Raw genomic sequence first — 17,732 nt, forward strand, 5'->3', positions numbered from 1 at the left:
TGGAAGTGCAGCTCGGTTTTTGTCGAAGGGGTGACCTTGCCGATTGCATGTATATACTAGTAGGGGTTGTACCTTCTGAAATGAATACTGTTGATGTTTTTATGTCCACCCGGAAGCAAATGGTGGTAAGACTGAATGGTCAACTTGGTACAAATTATTGTAACTACTGTCATTTATGGTCAATTGAGCAAACAGTTAATAAAAAGATGTTAAAAAGAAAAAATCCCCAAACGCCGTCCCCCACCACCGTCCCCCAAGAACAGTGGGTGATTATGTTTTGCAGGAGACAACTTAATCTTCTATAATACTGTGATTCGAATTTGGGACTACACAAAACGCAGATCTCTCCAACAAATGTGTTAACCTCCAAAGTTATCTCATCATTATTATTATTATTCCCTAAGATTTACTGGGCACCTCTGCAGTAGAAGCCTCAACTCCATAAAATATTTTAAAATTCAGACTTTGCAACCAATTAAGCAGAACAGATCTACTACCATGCTTTTCCTTGTTGCCAATTTGTTTGTGGCAGGGTTTCAAAAAATATTTATTAGCGGAGCCCCAGATTTTGCGTCAGGATTGTGCTACTTTTTTTTGCACAGTCCAGATTCCAAATCTCATTAGTTAAATATCAAAATGCACTTAAATGTACTCAATATACACCCGAAAAACATATGTGTGAGATCTTAGTATCTGATGTCACTTCTTGTGAGGTCACTTCCAGTGAGGTCACTTCCGGTGATGAAACGTGGAATGTCATGCGCGGTGACATCATATGCTGTGATGCCACGTGTCATGATGTCACTTGTATCCTGCCTAATTCAGTCAGTGCCCCCACTTCTTTTTATAAGACTAGTGCCCTGGGGTTGTGAACATGTGACATACAGAGCATTGCATTGATCAGCGGCGGGTGTTGAACTCCAGGAGCCATCAGGTGGTGATATTTCTTTTTCTGCATGATTGTCTAGGGAGGTTGCCGTGGCAAGCCAAGATGATGCGTTACTTCAGAGGTAAGCCACCATTTTGATTAATTTCTAAAATAAACAAGCTGAAGGGACTTCATTTTAAAGAAAATTTAACGTTGCACCTTCTACACGAAAATAATATAATGTTTCAGAGGCAAAGGTAATTTTAATTTTATAGGAAAGCAAGACAAGCAGGTAAGAAAGGAAACGAATATGTATACACAGGGCTAGAGAGACGTTAACGAGAAAGGGGTTTTAATACAAAATGTGAGTAACTAAACTGGGAAAGGAATTACCAAGGTTTGAAAAAGGGAAAACAAAGGGTGGGACTAGAGTGTGAGGGATAATAAAAGTCCTGTTAAAAAAAGGGGAGTAAAGATGGAGGAGGAGCAAGAAGTTAAAAAGAAAAAGTAAAGGAGGGGGAATAACGCAGAAGTGATCAGGTTTAAAAAATAAAAAAGAGTAATACATTAGAAGTATATAGTTTATGAAATGGGAGTAGAGTCTGAAGGGTAGTGAAGGGTTTGTAACAATGGTAGAAAAGCGGGTGTGAGAGTAAGCGGCTCGTAAGGAAAAAAACTGAAGTGAAGACGAGTAAACATGTAGGTAAGCAAGGGTTTGGTTAAAAAAAAAATGGAGAAAGGAGGAGAAGAAGGGTAGTAAAAAAGTGGCCCACATTTAGAGACCCCACGCTGGATTTTGCAGAATTCCTCCGGTCTTTGGGACTCACACCAAATTAAGAACATCCTAATCAGACAATTAGCCACTGCTAGTGTATTAGGGGCCTTCATTGCTAGAGCATTTTACGCTCGTGCAACTAGAGGAAGGAGAGAGTTGTAGAGTGGGTAACTTTGTAACGACTATCGTGGGTCAGGGGGCAGCGGATTCATTTTCAAATTAGAACTGCGCCACTTGCTGCAGCACATTCGACACGGCATAGTGCAGCTGTGCAGGCATTATGCAGCTTCTTCCGTACCATCTGAGAGACACACTCCGTGCTACATAGAACGCCCGCTGCAATCTCCTGCTGCCGGCACAGCTCTGTTTGCTACTGCATCCTACTCATTATATAAAGATGCTCACAACAGTAGCCCACCTATAGCCACAAACCTGGTCCACCACCATGAAACCGTCCACACACAGCCCCAAAACCAGCCCACGACTGGCCTTTCAGTCTGGCCCATCAGGCACAACAGGCTAGTGAGACTCCGCACCAACAAACACAATATACATTCAAAGTGAGCTTAAACGAAACGTCAGGGAGAATGGCATTACAACATGAAGGGCGTCACTGCTTCCAAGTGAAAAGCTAGCATGAGGGCGAATGCTTGTTTAGTCAGTTAAACTATCAAAATGAAACGCACTACTGTGAACAAACCCAAGAATAATATCGTTAGTGAAAGATCAGTAATTCAAGAACATCTTAAAGGTGGCGCTATTTCTTTATTTTTAACACATTTTTGACGTCCCGCTATCATTTTTTTTTTACACCGATGCAGGAGCAGCTGGTGTCAGGGAAAAGGGCAGGGCAGTGCTTGGGGGGGGGGGGGGTCAGAAGACAACAATAGCACATGGGGAGAGAGAACTTTACTGCCGCCCGCAGCATCACCGCTCTTCTGCGCCTCTGCAGCACAGGCTGTGGCTCCCAGCCACGCCTACGGCCAATCCAGACATTGCTCATGAGAGAAGCACCGTGATTGGCCTGTGTGCCCAAGATTTGCGCTCCCACAGGGACTGGGAGCCTCTGCCTGCTGTCTCCAATCGGGCAACGCAGCTTGGGTTGGAGACATCTCAGTGTGCATGTCAGTTTGCCCGTCGTAGGGCGCCTGACCAAACCCACATGTGCACTGAGCAGCAGTGCCCACTACTCCTCCTATGCTGTCATCACGATGGCCCCACCCCTTAGACTCGGCCCTATGAAGTAAAATAAAATATTAATAAACCTGTGTTATTATCATTTCAATTGACATGTTTTGCATCTATGCTGGCAGGGGGATGCTCCTCTACCATAATGGAGGAAACGCTGCTGTTCAATTTACGGAGGGGTGGGGTAGCAGGTGGAGGCAGGCCCCAAAGCAGTAGGACTGGCGTCTATTAATGGTTGAACCTGGTGCAGACATATTTCTGCTCGCCACTAGGGGAGGACAGTTATTGGCAATGACACTGCAAGATACGTTTATGTCACATCTGCATTAATATGGGATAGCATAAAAGGACTACTGCAATTTAACAACACATTAAGGTAGTGCTTCCCATTCCTGCCACTATCCGCGAAGCGATAATAATCCCCCTTCAGAAAAGTCGCCCTCGGATAGAACCGCGTACAGGCCACTTTATATGCTTCCGATTATAAGATCTTGAGTCAGATACTGGCGGCCCGGTTGCTCCCCCATATGACCCACTTGGTCCACACAGACCAGGCGGGATTTATTCCAAAGCAAAACAAAGTGGTCAATGTGCGACGGCTACTCCGCGTATTGGAATCCGATACGTATTCGAGGGCATCAGCTGCCATATTCTCGGTGGATATTGAAAAGGCCTTCAATAGTCTAGAATGGCCTTTTTTATTTCAGATTATGCGCACATTTGGACTAGGGGAGGACTTTGTGAATTGGACAGCATTGTTATATAGATTCTCTACGGCACACGTCAAGACGGGGGCTTGATCTCAGATACATGTGGGGTGAGCAGAGGGACACATCAGGGTTGTCCACTCTCCCCTCTATTATTTGCTTTTGCTATTGAACCATTAGAGGCCCATGCTAGGATGGGTCGTCGATACAGGGGTCTTGATGTCCATGGCGAGAGTCAATATATTATGCTTCATGCTGATTATCTACTTATGTTCTTAGCAGACACAGCAGCTGCCCTCGTTGGGGCGAGACGATTGCTCCGGGATCTCGAACTGGTGGCGGGACTTAGGGTGGACTGGGAGAAGTCCTGCCTACTTCCTGTGGCCCTAGTGAGGGAGGGTCCTTCGAGTACTGATTGAGTTCATTGGGAGTACAATTGCTTGACTTACCTGGGGACCCGTATTTATCATACTCAGGCGGATCTCTTGGAAGCGAACATGGGCATGGCCATCCGGGGGCTTCAGGGCCGTATGGAGTTCTGGGGGACACTCCCACTATCTATGGTGGGCCGAGTGGCTCTGCTTAAGAGGGTGGCACTGCCGAGGCTTCTATATTATTTTGGGACACTCCCCATGTGGATCCCGGCGACGATCCTTAAGCGCCTGCAAATGATGGCCACGGGATTTATTTGGCTCACGGGCAGGGGAAGAGTGGCCCTGAAGATCCTCTTGCGGCCGAGAGGCGAGGGTAGACTGGCGGTGCAAGACTTCGAGTCTTATTATTTAGCAGCCCAACTGCAATGGTTTACCCATGCGGTAGCTCTGGAATTTATAGGAGTGGGCGAGAGGGAAGGCAGACGGGTTCCCAGGCGAATCTTGTCCTGTATTATTTTACAGCAATCGCTGTGTCTCAAAACACTATCTACGGAATACAAAACTTTCCGGTTGTCTTGGAACAGGAGCCAGAGGAGAGCGCAGATTGCGCGCCCTTATGCTACAGAGATCCCCATCACTGTGTGTATGGTACTCCCTCACGGGGGTAACTGGGCAGCACTGAGTCAATGGAGTGATCAGGGCCTGACAGCGCTGGGCGACCTGTATGATGATAGTGCCCTTATACCGTTCGAGACTCTGAGGGACCGACATGATCTACCTCGAGGGGACTATTTGCTCCATTCGGCCCTTATAGCGGCCATTCAAAAGCACTGGGGGGATGGCCTTTCTGAGCCGCAGACTTCCAGGGTTTGCCAGTATGTGGTATTGGCAGCGGGTAATATCTAGGCAGTCACATGTTTATATAGATGAATGACCCAAGAGAGGCTCACCCCTCTGGCAGACCTGCAGCAGAAATCGGAGGAGGACTTGGGCATGGAGATCCCTGAGAAGGTGTGGTCTGAATTGTTGGAACGGCCTTGGAAATGCACTAGAAACACTTGATTCCAGCTGGTTACATTTTTTATTTTGCATAGGGCGTATCTGACTCCAGCAAAAATTAATACATATTTTAATGTGACCACAGCGCTCTGCCCACGATGCAACAAGGAGGGGGCAGATCTTAACCATATACTCTGGGACTGCCCCAAATTGACCGGTTACTGGGGGGAGGTGATGGAGCTGCTCTGTGACATCACCGAGAGGATTGTAGAACTAGCGCCAGGCCCCTGCTTACGCCACTGGTTCCCTCACACCTCCAAAACGAAGATCACTAGCAAGTTTATAGACTTGGGTCTGGTGTTAGCCAAGTGAGAGATTACAGCGCATTGGAAATCTAAACGAGGCCCGAGCACTAAGAGATGGAGGGGTGTTTTTCTCCGATGGGCGGAGTGCGAGGGCACTGCAAGGATTCAGGCAGCTAGTCGTGCGCATAGTGACAAAGCTTTAGAAATGGCAAGAGCTTGGGAGGCACACATGCTTTTATTGAGGACATCAGAGGCGGATTCGGATGCAGACTCCGTCACTGGTGATCAAACTGTCCAAAACTGCTGACACCTTGGGTCTGATCGATTTTTTACTGTAAAGAAAGAAATCTGTTGTCTGCAATAATGACCCCTGCTGGTTGGTGTATGGTAAAGTAGAGTGCATTGTAAAGGAGTTGTGCTGTGGCACAATCATGCACAGTCTGGTAGAACATAATCAGATTTTAAGGACCAATGACTTTCTTCGGCTTGTGTTACAGTTATTAAAATATGGGTATAGCTTGCTTCTAGCCCCTGAAAGCTGAAATTGACCTCCTTCAGAAGATATTCCTGACCTTGACCAATGTGCAGCATCTACTTTTCTGTTTTTGCAGATCAATTGTCTCGACCTGGGATTGGTGCTGCAGCCTGCAGTGTCTGCGTCTAGTCAGCTGCACAGGCTTTCCTGTTGTTTTTGCTGATCTTTTGCCTCACCCGTGTTTGGGGCTGAAGCTTGTATGTAGTGTCTTGGTCTGGTCAGCTGCACATGCCTCTCTTCAGGGACAGAGGAGCTGGGCTGGCTAGAAAATATAATGTAATTACTTGCAGGCCAGTCCTGTTAGAGGTGAGTCAGAATCAAACACATTTAAACCTTGTGCTTTATTTGTAACTCACTCCTTCCCAGTCCTACGTGTCCTAATGGTCAAAATACAGCAGATTAAACACTGACCTATTTTCATGTCTTTGAATCTCCCAATCTTCAACAAAAACAGGGACAGTGGTTAATTGGCTGTAACATGAATTAAATAGGACAATGCCAAGAGCACACACACATCACTGGGGGCTTGACTGCATCTATCAGCTGGTGTCATGTTGGATCTACTTTGTCAACAAATGATTTTGGCCATTGGGACTGATAAGGAGTGGGATACAAATCCAGCACAAGCTTTAAATGTGATATTTACGAGGATTTTCCTGACTCACCAAAAATAGGATTGTGACCCAAGAGTGGGTCCTGACACCCAGTTTTGGAACCGCTGCACTGAGGAATCCGAAAGCATACTGTGAATTGCACCACCAAATAAAAAGCAATGACCCGGACAAGCATTTAAGAAATCTATCAGAAGCAGGATCTATACTTACGTGATGCTAACAGCTATACTTGTTTACTTCTTTTAATCACACAACATTAGCTGGGAAAGAGCTGCCAAATCACACTAGTCAAAGATGGCCGCCAAGGCAACGCTGCTTATAGGACCATGAGTTTACTCTGGAGTTCACTAATGGCCTCAGTAAATTAAAGGAACAGAACAAGCATTTACAATGCAATGGTCTCGGCATGTATTGGCATTGCTCAGGACATTGTTTTTGTTTGTTTTTAAAACATTTATAGAAACGGCATTGTTATTTACAATGTCAATAGCTTAATCACTCTTAAATGCGAGACCTATTGCATTTGCACCCACACACAGAGCCACACACCCAGAGCCACCCACACAGAGCAACCCACACAGAAATGGAGCCACCCACAGAGCAACCTACACACACAGAGTTACCCACACACACAGAGTTACCCACACACACCTAGAATCTGGAATGCCCTGCCACCGGAAATCAGAATGAACACTTCTTGCACCTCATTCAAGAATGAAGTCAAACTGCTTCTTATGAACAAACACCAACCCCAACACCAACACTTGCCTTAGCTCACCAAACAGGACTTTCCCTACTATCAACACACTTTTTTGTACCTAGTGTTTCACACTACTCTTCTGATGTAACTTGGACATGTTTGGGCTTTCTATTGCAAACTGAGCCATGGCATTGCAGCCGCCTGAAATGGGCTTTTGACTAGACCCCGGTGAAATTCCTGTTACGCCACTGTAATCTCGCGAAATTTTGTTAACTTCACATTAGGATATGTGAAATTCCAGAAATGTCACAAATACACCAAGTAGCGAAATCATACTGCAAACGTTTAGCACAGGACCAAAACTAACAACTTGCACCCAAGTGATTGTTGTTAGCAGCACCTGTGTTATTGGCACTATTTGTTTTTGGGGGGGGGGGGGGGGGGGAGGGGGTGAGAAGTGCGTCCTTGCATCCAAAATGGACACAAGGATGCATTGTACACTAAATACCGATTTTGCATTTAACATGATTTTGTTTATTTTTTAATTACTTTGCAGAATTACGCAAAAGGAAGTTATGCAAATTTTGCACACCGTCGCGTATGACTGCATCGTCTCACACGTTCGGGAACAGGGCGCCTACAAGCTGCCCGAACCCACTGTGAAACTGCCCGTGCACCCCGGAAGGACAGAAAGTGACGTCTTGCAAGACCCCTAGCCGCCCATCAGCAAACCATTCATCGGAACTCCCCCATAACACAAACACCGCCAGCAGCGCCTAGAGGCCACGTAACTGGCAAATATTTCTCTATACAAAACTGCGTAACATGACCGTAATAAAGACGGAAGTATTGAAGAGACTTAATTGCTGTTTGTCTCGTATGAGGGCAATCACAGGCTACTGTAACTGTGATAACGTGTGTTACACGAGTGTAGCGCTGTGACGGGGGCGTCAAAATGATGAATCTTGAGCGCTCCTCCGGCCCCATAACTAAGCCATACACACAGAGCAGACAGGCCCTTGGGGGTAATAAACCAGACACGGTGTCTTTTTCCACGGGGCGTGGGGTCATACATCGAAAACAAAGCCCCGGCTCCCTGACATGCCGGCGCTGCGAAGGGCTCTGTGTCAACACCGCAGCGCTGGAGCGCCATTTGTTAGACACGGGTGGCGAACGGCAGACAGGCCCCGCTGCCTGGGCTTGCAGCCTCTGCCAGGGAGGGGTGGGGGCTGCAGATTGCATCATGATATATAACCGCCGCTGTGCTCCCTTCGGAAGCTGTGAGGGTGGGCAGCAGGCTTCAAGGTGAGATATGGGCCCCCGGAGGCGCAGCCACCCACGGCAGGCCTGGGCCCGGACTGCACCCTTCAAGGCAAGATTGGGAAATAGTTTGTGGGGGCTTCAGTAACAAATTAATGCATGGTTAGCACCATCCTTCCAGGCGCCGTTAGCCCACTCCTCGAGGCGCTTCCATATGTACTCACCAGCATTTCTTGCCGAAAAATATACCTACTTTTAGAAATGATTACAGTTACAAAAGCGCTAGTGAAGCTTCTCACGTGCATTTAACGCACAGATAGGGAAACGTTTGACCACAAAACAAGCACACCACTGCCTTTCTCCGAGGCGAAGCAGAAATGCCTCGGAGAAAGGCAGCGGCGGTTTCGAATTCGGGGGCGTGTTTTTCTTTTCTCTCCTCTTGCCATTGGCTGGAGGAGATAATGAGAAAAGTAGCAAAAAACACGCCCCCGAATCCGAAAAGGACGGGGCCTGTTCGGAGAGACAAACCTCTTCTCCAATGGCTGATCAATGAACACAATATAAAAAGAACAATTTCAATTGAGAATGGAGCGGCACACATTCAAATGACTGGTCCACCATATTGTGCTCATTTTTCAGTCTTGGACAATGTGTTACCATTTCAACGATGTTTTTAATTCGTTTTCAGTATGGTTGTGAGTCTGTATGGTGGATATGAAAGTGAATTAATGATTATTACACTTTTTTCTCATTGTCCAAAAACGTTATAAATGCAGATTTTTGTACTTTTGATGAATTTATCGTTTTCTTTGGTTCTTCCTGATAATTATCGTTTATGTATGAGCATCAATCATGGTCTATATTTTGGTTGCCTTAAATTTGTACATTTATTGACGTTTTCCCTACCTTAAGGAACCTTATCGGAACTGTAGGGGGCCTCTTCTTTGCGCCTAAAAATTGCGAATGCCACCAATCCTTGGGCAAGGTGGCAGGGTGAAAAGAAACATCTCTCTTAATGTTACCAAACAGAGGGGAGGGGGATTAAGAAATAAAAGCTTTCTGAAAAGCTGATGATTTACAACACTTTCACTAAAACTGTGGTGCTTAAGAAACTATTTTCATTAATCTCTCGATGTTCGCTATAATTTTGGACCAATTTAAAAATAACCCACTCATACCATCGTAGACTCACACAAGATCAAATACTCATGCAAATGATGAAATATGCACACAAGTATCGGTAAACAAGCAGGCACCCACAGATAGAGGACTACAAGCCCTTACACACTATACCATGCCACACATCATTAATCACCCAAAGGGGCCTCTACGCACCATCATACAGCCACACACACACACACACACACACAACCATATAGCTACACACACCATCATATGGCTACACACACCATCAATTTGCCGATACATGCATCGCAACCCTACAAACACCAGGCACCAACCACACCATCAGACAAACACAGTTGTTATCAAACAGCTTCACAAACACACCTTCAGACTCAATGCTACCTTTAGATGCATCATAAGAGGACCTCGTCACACACATATACACAGCAGTTACACGCTATCACTTGCCCACACACCATCATTCGCCTGTGCAGTATAATCAGTTGCCTGTGCATGCATAATTAGCTGTTCGTGCACGCGCCATCAGTGTCCCATGCAGATCTCATCAGCATCCCACCCACACACCATTCTCATCCCACACACCCACCATCGACATGCCAAGCACACCATCAGCCATCCAAGTATGCAGAAAGACACCTGTCTACAATAACAGCCAGATACACTACCACACATCAACAGACACCCACAAACACATGCTCACCAGAAACTCACTCCAACATACTTAAGTGTTTGTGTTGGACTTGGCCCTTTTTGCAGGGTCATCTCTAAACTTTTTGCCTTTCTCCTAGCCTTTTTTTCTGACATGGTGTTGGTGGTTTTAGGCTTCTGGGCACTTTAGAACTGCTGTCCAGTGTAAAGTGCGGGCGCACTCTGTGTTAAATACGGTAAGATTGGTCTACACCCGTTTGCCTATTTAATTTACCTGTCAATCCCTTGTAAAGTGGTATCTCATATACCCAGGGCTGGTAAATTAAATGCTACTGGTGGGCTTGCAGCGCGGATTGTGCCACCCACCAAAGTAGCCTTGCAAACCTATCTCAGGCCTCTGCCATTGCAGGGCCTGGGCGCGCAGTGTTACTGCTGCTGTAACATGGCACCTAAAGTGTGTGCCATGTCCGTGACCCCCCTTCTACTACATGTCAGTCACCACTAAGTTAGGCCCTAGCTAGCCCTATGGGCATGGTGCATTGTAGGTAAAAGATAGGACATGTACCTTAAGTGTGTGACATCTCCTGGTAGTGACAAACCGCCATTTTGGTTTCTCACTACTGTGGGGCTGCCCTCCCATAGGAATGCATTGGGGATTCCCTGATCAGTGTTTCAATGGTAGTTCTTGATATGAGAGGCGCGGCGTGGTCAAGTTTGGTATGTTTGAAATAGTAATACTAAATGCTACGCAATGGTGTGCGCAGATTTATTATGACTATTTTAGAAATGCCACTTTTAGAAGTAAGTGCATGTCTGGCTTTTGAGTGATAGGGGCTGGGAGGTGTGTGTGGCTCCCGGAGGGGCAGGGTGAGTCAGCGCTAGGCTGAATGGGACATCTGCATTTAAAGTAGTGGGAGGAAAAGTCCCTGGTCCCTCAATAGGTCTGTGCCTAGCCTGTACAATGCTGGCTCTGCCCCTGTGGGGTGTCTGATCACCAAGTCCCCACCTCACAATAGGGAAGAGGAGCCTGGTAAACCGAGTGCTCCAGAACCAGTTGGAACTGGTTTCCTCAAGCCCTGTGCTTTGCAGACAAAGGGGGAAAGTGGTATAAAGGTAGGGGCTGTGACCCCATGAAAAAGGTTGTTCCTGTGCTTACTTGGGCTGGGGTGGGTGGGGGACACTCTGCCAGGAGGAACCGTCGTGGGACCCAGCTGCAGCTTCTTGGGGGTCCCTGCGTGCTGGCCTGTCTGGCTGCGCCATGCTGGGGTGCCCCAAGGACTTTTAGTTCCTTGCCCAGCCTTTGCCCGGATGTTTTTTGGGGCATAGCGCCTCGTGAGTGCTGTATTTTCATTTACCAAGAGGAGAGTGAGGAGCTGGTGGCATGCAGCGTGATGCTGCAGTAATTATAATTATAAAGGGAATCCCGACGTGGGGATTCCCCCGAGCTGCCGGCGGGAGCGGGTGCCCACCCCGCATTATGTGGTCTCTTTAGATAGCGGGTGCCCAGCCTGCGTTTTTGAAGAAGGAGCGGGATCTCACCCCGCTTTATGCATATTTAAGGAGTGGGTGCCCACCCGGCATTGATGCTTAACTAAAAGCGGGAGCCCACCCCACATTTGCAGAGAGAGAGATTGCCGCCACGATCGGTGAAACCCCAGGACCGGAAGCCAGGCGAGGGAGAAACAGGAAGCCAGGCGGTGCCGGCCTGACAGTGGGCGGGGCTCCCGTGAGAGAAGAGGGAGCCCCGCGTATTGTCCAAAATCCATCAGGCAGCCGAGAAGGTCCAAGAGAAATAAGAAGGTGAGAGCTGCAGTAAGGGAGCGCTCTCCCTCCCTTTGTTTTGGGGAAGAACCGAGGAGCAGAGACCACGAGGGAGTCCCCGGTGAGTGGGGCAGTGTGGTGAGCTTGGTGGGGGGGTGTGTCAAGGCACATTGTCGGTGCCTTCCCCCGTGGTCACTCCCAGGGCACCGAGGTGCCCGTGCCATCGTTTTTCTTCGCAGCTGCACCGTGGAGGCTGAGTTTGGGATCCTGTTCTGTGCTCCCCAGGCACAGTGAGTGCCAGTTCTTCTTTGTGCTTATGTTGGGAGCCCCGCCGGACAGTGGGCAGCTGCAACGTTTGGGGGCATTTTCTTTTTCCAGATAAGACAGAGGTGAGTTGCACCCCACGCCCCAGCGCAATTGTGCACTTTGCTTACTGCATTGGCAGCCAGAGGGCTAATTAGGATAGCCCTGGAGTAAACCCTTACATTTTGGACAGAGGGCATTTGAGCCCCAGCGAAAGGCCAGTTGGCCAGTTCTATGCCCTAATGTGGTGCCTATGACATAATGTGTTTATGTTTAGGATGTTTATCCATAATGTGTTTAAGCTGGTGAGGCCTAGTCCGTAATGTGTTTATGCTAATGAGGTTTGGGCCTAATGTGGATATGCCTAATGTCATGCTATGATACTTTAGGATGGTGTCTAATGTGACTGCGATAATGCTTAGGTCATTATTGTACCAGTAGTTACTGGTTGTGGTTTATATTTACTTACCTGTTCTGATGGTTCTGACCGTGGCCCGATTGGCCTGGTCTTGTATATAATCCCCTGTGAATATTGCCTAGTGCTAATTGGAACATTGTAAATGTGTGATTAGGTTTCTAATGGATATAACCGTGTGTAGGTGTGTGTGTGTAGGTGTGTGTGTGTGTAGGTGTGTGTGTGTGTAGGTGTGTGTGTGTAGAGGTGTGTGTGTGTAGGTGTGTGTGTGTGTAGGTGTGTGTGTGTGTAGGTGTGTGTGTGTAGGTGTGTGTGTGTAGGTGTGTGTGTGTAGGGGTGTGTGTGTAGGGGTGTGTGTGTAGGGGTGTGTGTGTAGGGGTGTGTGTGTAGGGGTGTGTAGGGGTGTGTAGGGGTGTGTATGTGTGTGTGTGTGTGTAGGGGTGTGTGTGTGTGTGTGTGTGTGTGTGTGTGTGTGCGCGTGTGTGTGTTGCGCAAATGCTTTACACATTGCCTCCGAGTTAAGCCTGTCTGCTCGTGCCAAGCTACCAAGGGGTGAGCAGGGGTTATCTTCAGTGTGTAATTCCCTTGCCCTGACTAGAGTGGTGGTCTCTGTCTGGCTTTGGCGCAGGCCTTAGCCAACCAGAAATCTCATATCTAACAGTCTGTTTCACAGCTAATTTCCAAATTTCAAGAGTTATACTTAGGATGGGAGTTTATGTTAAGCTAGTATGGCAACAATGAAGCATTATGTGACTGTACTACCTTAAATTCTGAATATGTGGTATTTTAACATATGTATTCAGTACTAATTAACAAAAAGTTTTGTTAGTAAAAAAGCATTTTCTCTAAGCGCAGGTGATGACTCCTTAATCGGGTAAAAGTATCATTTACAACTGCAGAAGATACAATAGGTGACCAAGTCTTTAACAGTCAGATGTTTAGAGAAGAGGGTAAATTAAAGGAATTCCTGGTTGAATGTTGAGTGGTGGCCACTGGAAAGATTGGGAAACACTTCCCAATTCTTACCTTTAAGGATAGCCACAACGTTTTCCAAGGGTTCTTTCCTACATTAATTGTGAATCTAATTTTAGATGAAAAAAGTTGAATGAAGTATGCAAATAAGGTGGGAATGTCCTCCAAATAGTACCATATTTTAAGATGTGTAAGTGAGAGATTTCTCCATCTAGGGAAAAATGTTTTTCAGGTGGAGTCAAATATGAGGAAATAATGTACAAAGGCAAATTGCACACTTCCTATAACCATTAATGGACTTTGTACACTATTGGATATTCAGCTGCCTTTCAAAAAGTGTCTGAATTAGTACACCTAGAAAGCCAAGATGGTGGTAGAAACAAATGCCTTGTTTACTGTAACTAAAAACAGCACTGCGAAAGCCAGTGGTTTGGCCTTTAGAGTAAAGAGCTATGCTACTGGCTTTCCCAGTGTTTGTATGTTCAGAATTTGGGTAAAAACTACTTCATTCGATAATGTATTATCACACTTATAACTCCTTCGAATTAGAGCACATATAAAGGCAATTTCATCCTTGAATACTGATATCACAGACAATGTATGTATTGGGTCTTTAAAAAGTACTTTTGAATGTCTTTGTGTTTATGTGTGAGTTGTAGGAGAGGGAGAGAGGGTGGGTGAGTGAGTGAGTGTGTGTCTGTCTGTCTAGGACAGGATAATATAATGCTTCATAGCAGATGTATTCAAAAAGAACAATTGATGGACAGAATGCTGAACAATGTCATGCATTCACCCCAGTACAGAGATCTGGGCCTAAATCCATCGTTTGTTTACTCCCCATGCCATTCCAGTTTGAACCCAGCCATATACAAATCAGTCTTGACCCAAAGCTCAATGGGAACAGTCCAGCCCAAACTGCCAGGCCAGGTGTTGCCCCGAAACCGGTCCCAGGATGCTGGTTTCCGGTCCAGGGAGAACCTGGCTTGGCAGTTTGGGCTGGACTGTTACCTTGAGGTACAGGATCAAGACTGATTTGCATATGGCTGGGTCTAAACAGGGTTGGCATGGTGAGCAAAAGAATGATGGATTTAACCCAGATCTATTGACTGGGGGTGAATGTTTGAATTGCTCTGCATTACGTCCATCATCTGTGTGTCTTTTTCATATCACATGTATGCCGCTTCCAGTCTCTATCTAAGATAGCGGACTCCTACCTCCGATCTTGATAAAATTCTGTGTTAAAACTGAAGAGTTGACATTAGGGTAATAAATCTAATACACGTATCACATCAGGTGACAAGTCACAAGACTAAGCCTGACTTTCTAGTGTGATATGCAGTTCAAGGCAATAATGTGTTGTTGTTCAGCAAGTCAATTGAATGAAAATACAGAAATGGAATGCTTACATTTATTTTAGCTACTGGTAATTACGTGGGCCTGGTATTTTGGGCTGGTCTGTTCCCATAGAAGCAAGGTAAAGACTGATTTGCATATGGCTGGGTCCAAAATGAGGAGGCACGGTGTGCAAAATAACAATGGACTGGGATGCGGCTCTGAGCAATTTCCAGTGGTTGAGATTAATTCAAGCATTTCCTCCATCACTTTTTTGTATACTTCAATTTGATTGAATTATTCAGTAGAGGGTCCTTGCTGCATTATTATAATGCGCTTCTTTTGTGCAATACAGAGAAGGGAGAAAGGATAGTGCACGGTCGGATACTGAATGCCAGGTGAGCAGCACTGCCGCACATCAGGTATTCAATGTCCCACTATGCAGAAGGAGATAATGGAGAGGACAGTGGATTGTGCCGAAGGAGGAGGCAGGGTGCAGTGGCATAGCTATCAGTGGTGCAGCAAGTGCAGTGGTGCCGGGACCAGGGTCCTGAGAGGCTCACTAAACTTGAAATATTGCTGTATTTCAATACTTAAGAAGCAGTCATTTTCACAATTTCCTTCCATGCACTAGGGACGATGGCACCCTAGATACGCCACAGGCAGGACAGGCACTTACAGGAGACTCCCCTGCATTATTGCCACTGGCACGACAACTTTAAAGACATGATTACATTCACAATGGTCAGGCAACCAATTCTGTAGTGGATTTTTGCCCATTTTTAGGTGATATGTTATACAATATAAACTCCTTCCTAGGTGCCTACCATGTGCCTGCGAACTCACAGGCATCCATATTGACATGGTCAAAAATAGGTGGCGTAACAAAACCAGAGGGCGACCCATAGCAAAGAGCAAGGAGGGCCCCCCTCTGGGCTCACTCAGGAGCTCTCACGCCAGGTAACTGTGCTGAGGGGGCCCCCTGGAGCTCAGGGACCCCTGCAGTGCAGGGGCCTTTGTTATGCCACTGGCAAAAAATCATAGTAAGATAGAAGTGCGCTGATAATACAGTGTGTGACCAAATATTAAAGAAAAAATGTAAAATAACTAGAGAAGGGTACCGAAGTGGGGAGGGGCGGGAAGGGCATGATAGGAGAGGATTTTTTTTTTTTTTTAAAGCATGATGAGGCGGGTAAGCAATGGAACGAGAAGGGGGGGGGGGAGAAGCAGCATGGAGTCGAGGATACGAGCTGTGAGGGCACAGAGAAGCAACACAGAAAGCGAGGCGTGGGAAAAAGTGAAATGGGAAGCAGGACACAGGGAGAAAGAAGAATAAAATACATGCATTCCCATGGAGAGCTTACAGAAAAAGAAAAGAAAAAGTACCCTGAATGCAAGCAAGGCCAGCGGTGGAAGATTACAAGTCAACCAATCAGAACAGTGTGAGACCAAAATGTTCCAAGCCACACATACACTTGAATAGAGAGGAAAGTCAGAACGTCATTGAATCTGAAGCAAGGATATGAGCTAGACAACAAAGAAGCTGTCCCTATGTAAACTGGAAACAATACGTCTGCTTAACAGGTGTCTGTAAGGCGAGACTTAAAAAAAAAAAAAAAAACGAATTTGATGCTAAAATATAATACAAGGAAACACCTTGTTTTGAAAGAAACAGGTAACCAGGCACCACAACTTCAGCAATTTACTTCAGGAGCCTAGGCTTTGCTAAATCCCACACCTTCACGTGTTTGTTTTTGTGACATGCGAAACGGAGTTATATTTACCAACTTTCCGCAGCTCAAAGGATGTCTCGAACTGGTGCCCGGCTGCCATGAGGAACACGGCATAATTAATTCCGGACTGTAAAGTTGGCTCCGAGTCAAACGCCTTCTTGTACCTGGAAAAACCAGAATTTTAGGTTAAGATTGTATTTCGGTGTCGACATTATAATTGTTGACCCATTCATTAGTTATCAAAGCCTTACGTCAGAAATAGTACCTTTCTAAATAATGCAGTGAACTCCGCCCTCCCACAAATCTATATATAGAAAGTTTGCGTTAGGATAAACAGATCCGCGTCACCGTGCCACACAATACGCTGCGTCGGATTAATATTTGAACAGCGTGCCGCCGTGCTGTTCCCACACAGGCAACCATGCTGTTATGAGAGTAACTAGAAAACAATACAGAGCCCTGCAGCCAAACTACACCGCACAGGCCGGGCAACGCGATTACCGCCACTAACACTGCTCCCAAAAACACACAACTCAGATGACACGGTACATGGCAAAGCAACAGGGTCGGACTGGCCTCTAGGGCAATCGGGCAATACCCGAAGGGCTGGTGGGACGGTTTTCTGGCTGTTTATCGGCCTGTTTTATTGTCTGGTCACTGGTGGGCCGATTAGTACTGTTGATTTACCGGATTTTACCACAAACATTGGCTGCAGCAAACACAATACATGCAGTCTGACATACCTTGCAAAATACCCACGCAACGTGTCTACAATCTCAAAACTATCCACCATTGAAATGTGGGCCACCTTATAAGCTATCTGGTTCACTAGGAGGGGGCACTTTTATTGTGATGCCCGAGCCTATTTTTATTTTAACTCCAAACTTGTATCGCAATCGTGTGACAATATAGGTGACATTCAGCAACACAGTGAGAAATACACAGTGCTTTAAATGGGAAAAAGTAAGCGCAGGTACTCAATATAGAGGTGTTGCAAGTGGCGGGGCTAGGGGCAAGATATGATCATACATAATGACTTCTGTACTAGTTGCAGCACATATTAAAGCACACGAGAAATGCGTTTATGTCAATAAAAC

At 46.3% G+C, this 17,732-nt stretch overlaps 1 protein-coding gene across 2 annotated transcripts in view; it reads right to left on the minus strand.

The window, feature by feature from the left end:
- The window catches only part of MAP3K5 (mitogen-activated protein kinase kinase kinase 5), an 816,933-nt gene that overhangs the window by 293,952 nt on the left and 505,249 nt on the right, over positions 1-17,732 (minus strand). For both annotated transcript variants that reach the window (XR_014963045.1, XM_085611527.1), the window contains exon 8: positions 16,687-16,799. Coding sequence is in view for 1 of the 2 variants with exons in the window: in XM_085611527.1 (XP_085467653.1) it covers positions 16,687-16,799 (113 nt within the window). In the remaining variant the exon portion in view is untranslated. The remainder of the gene's footprint in view (positions 1-16,686; positions 16,800-17,732) is intronic.

The sequence above is a fragment of the Triturus cristatus genome, chromosome 6 (assembly GCF_964204655.1).
Source record: "Triturus cristatus chromosome 6, aTriCri1.1, whole genome shotgun sequence".
Taxonomy (NCBI): domain Eukaryota; kingdom Metazoa; phylum Chordata; class Amphibia; order Caudata; family Salamandridae; genus Triturus; species Triturus cristatus.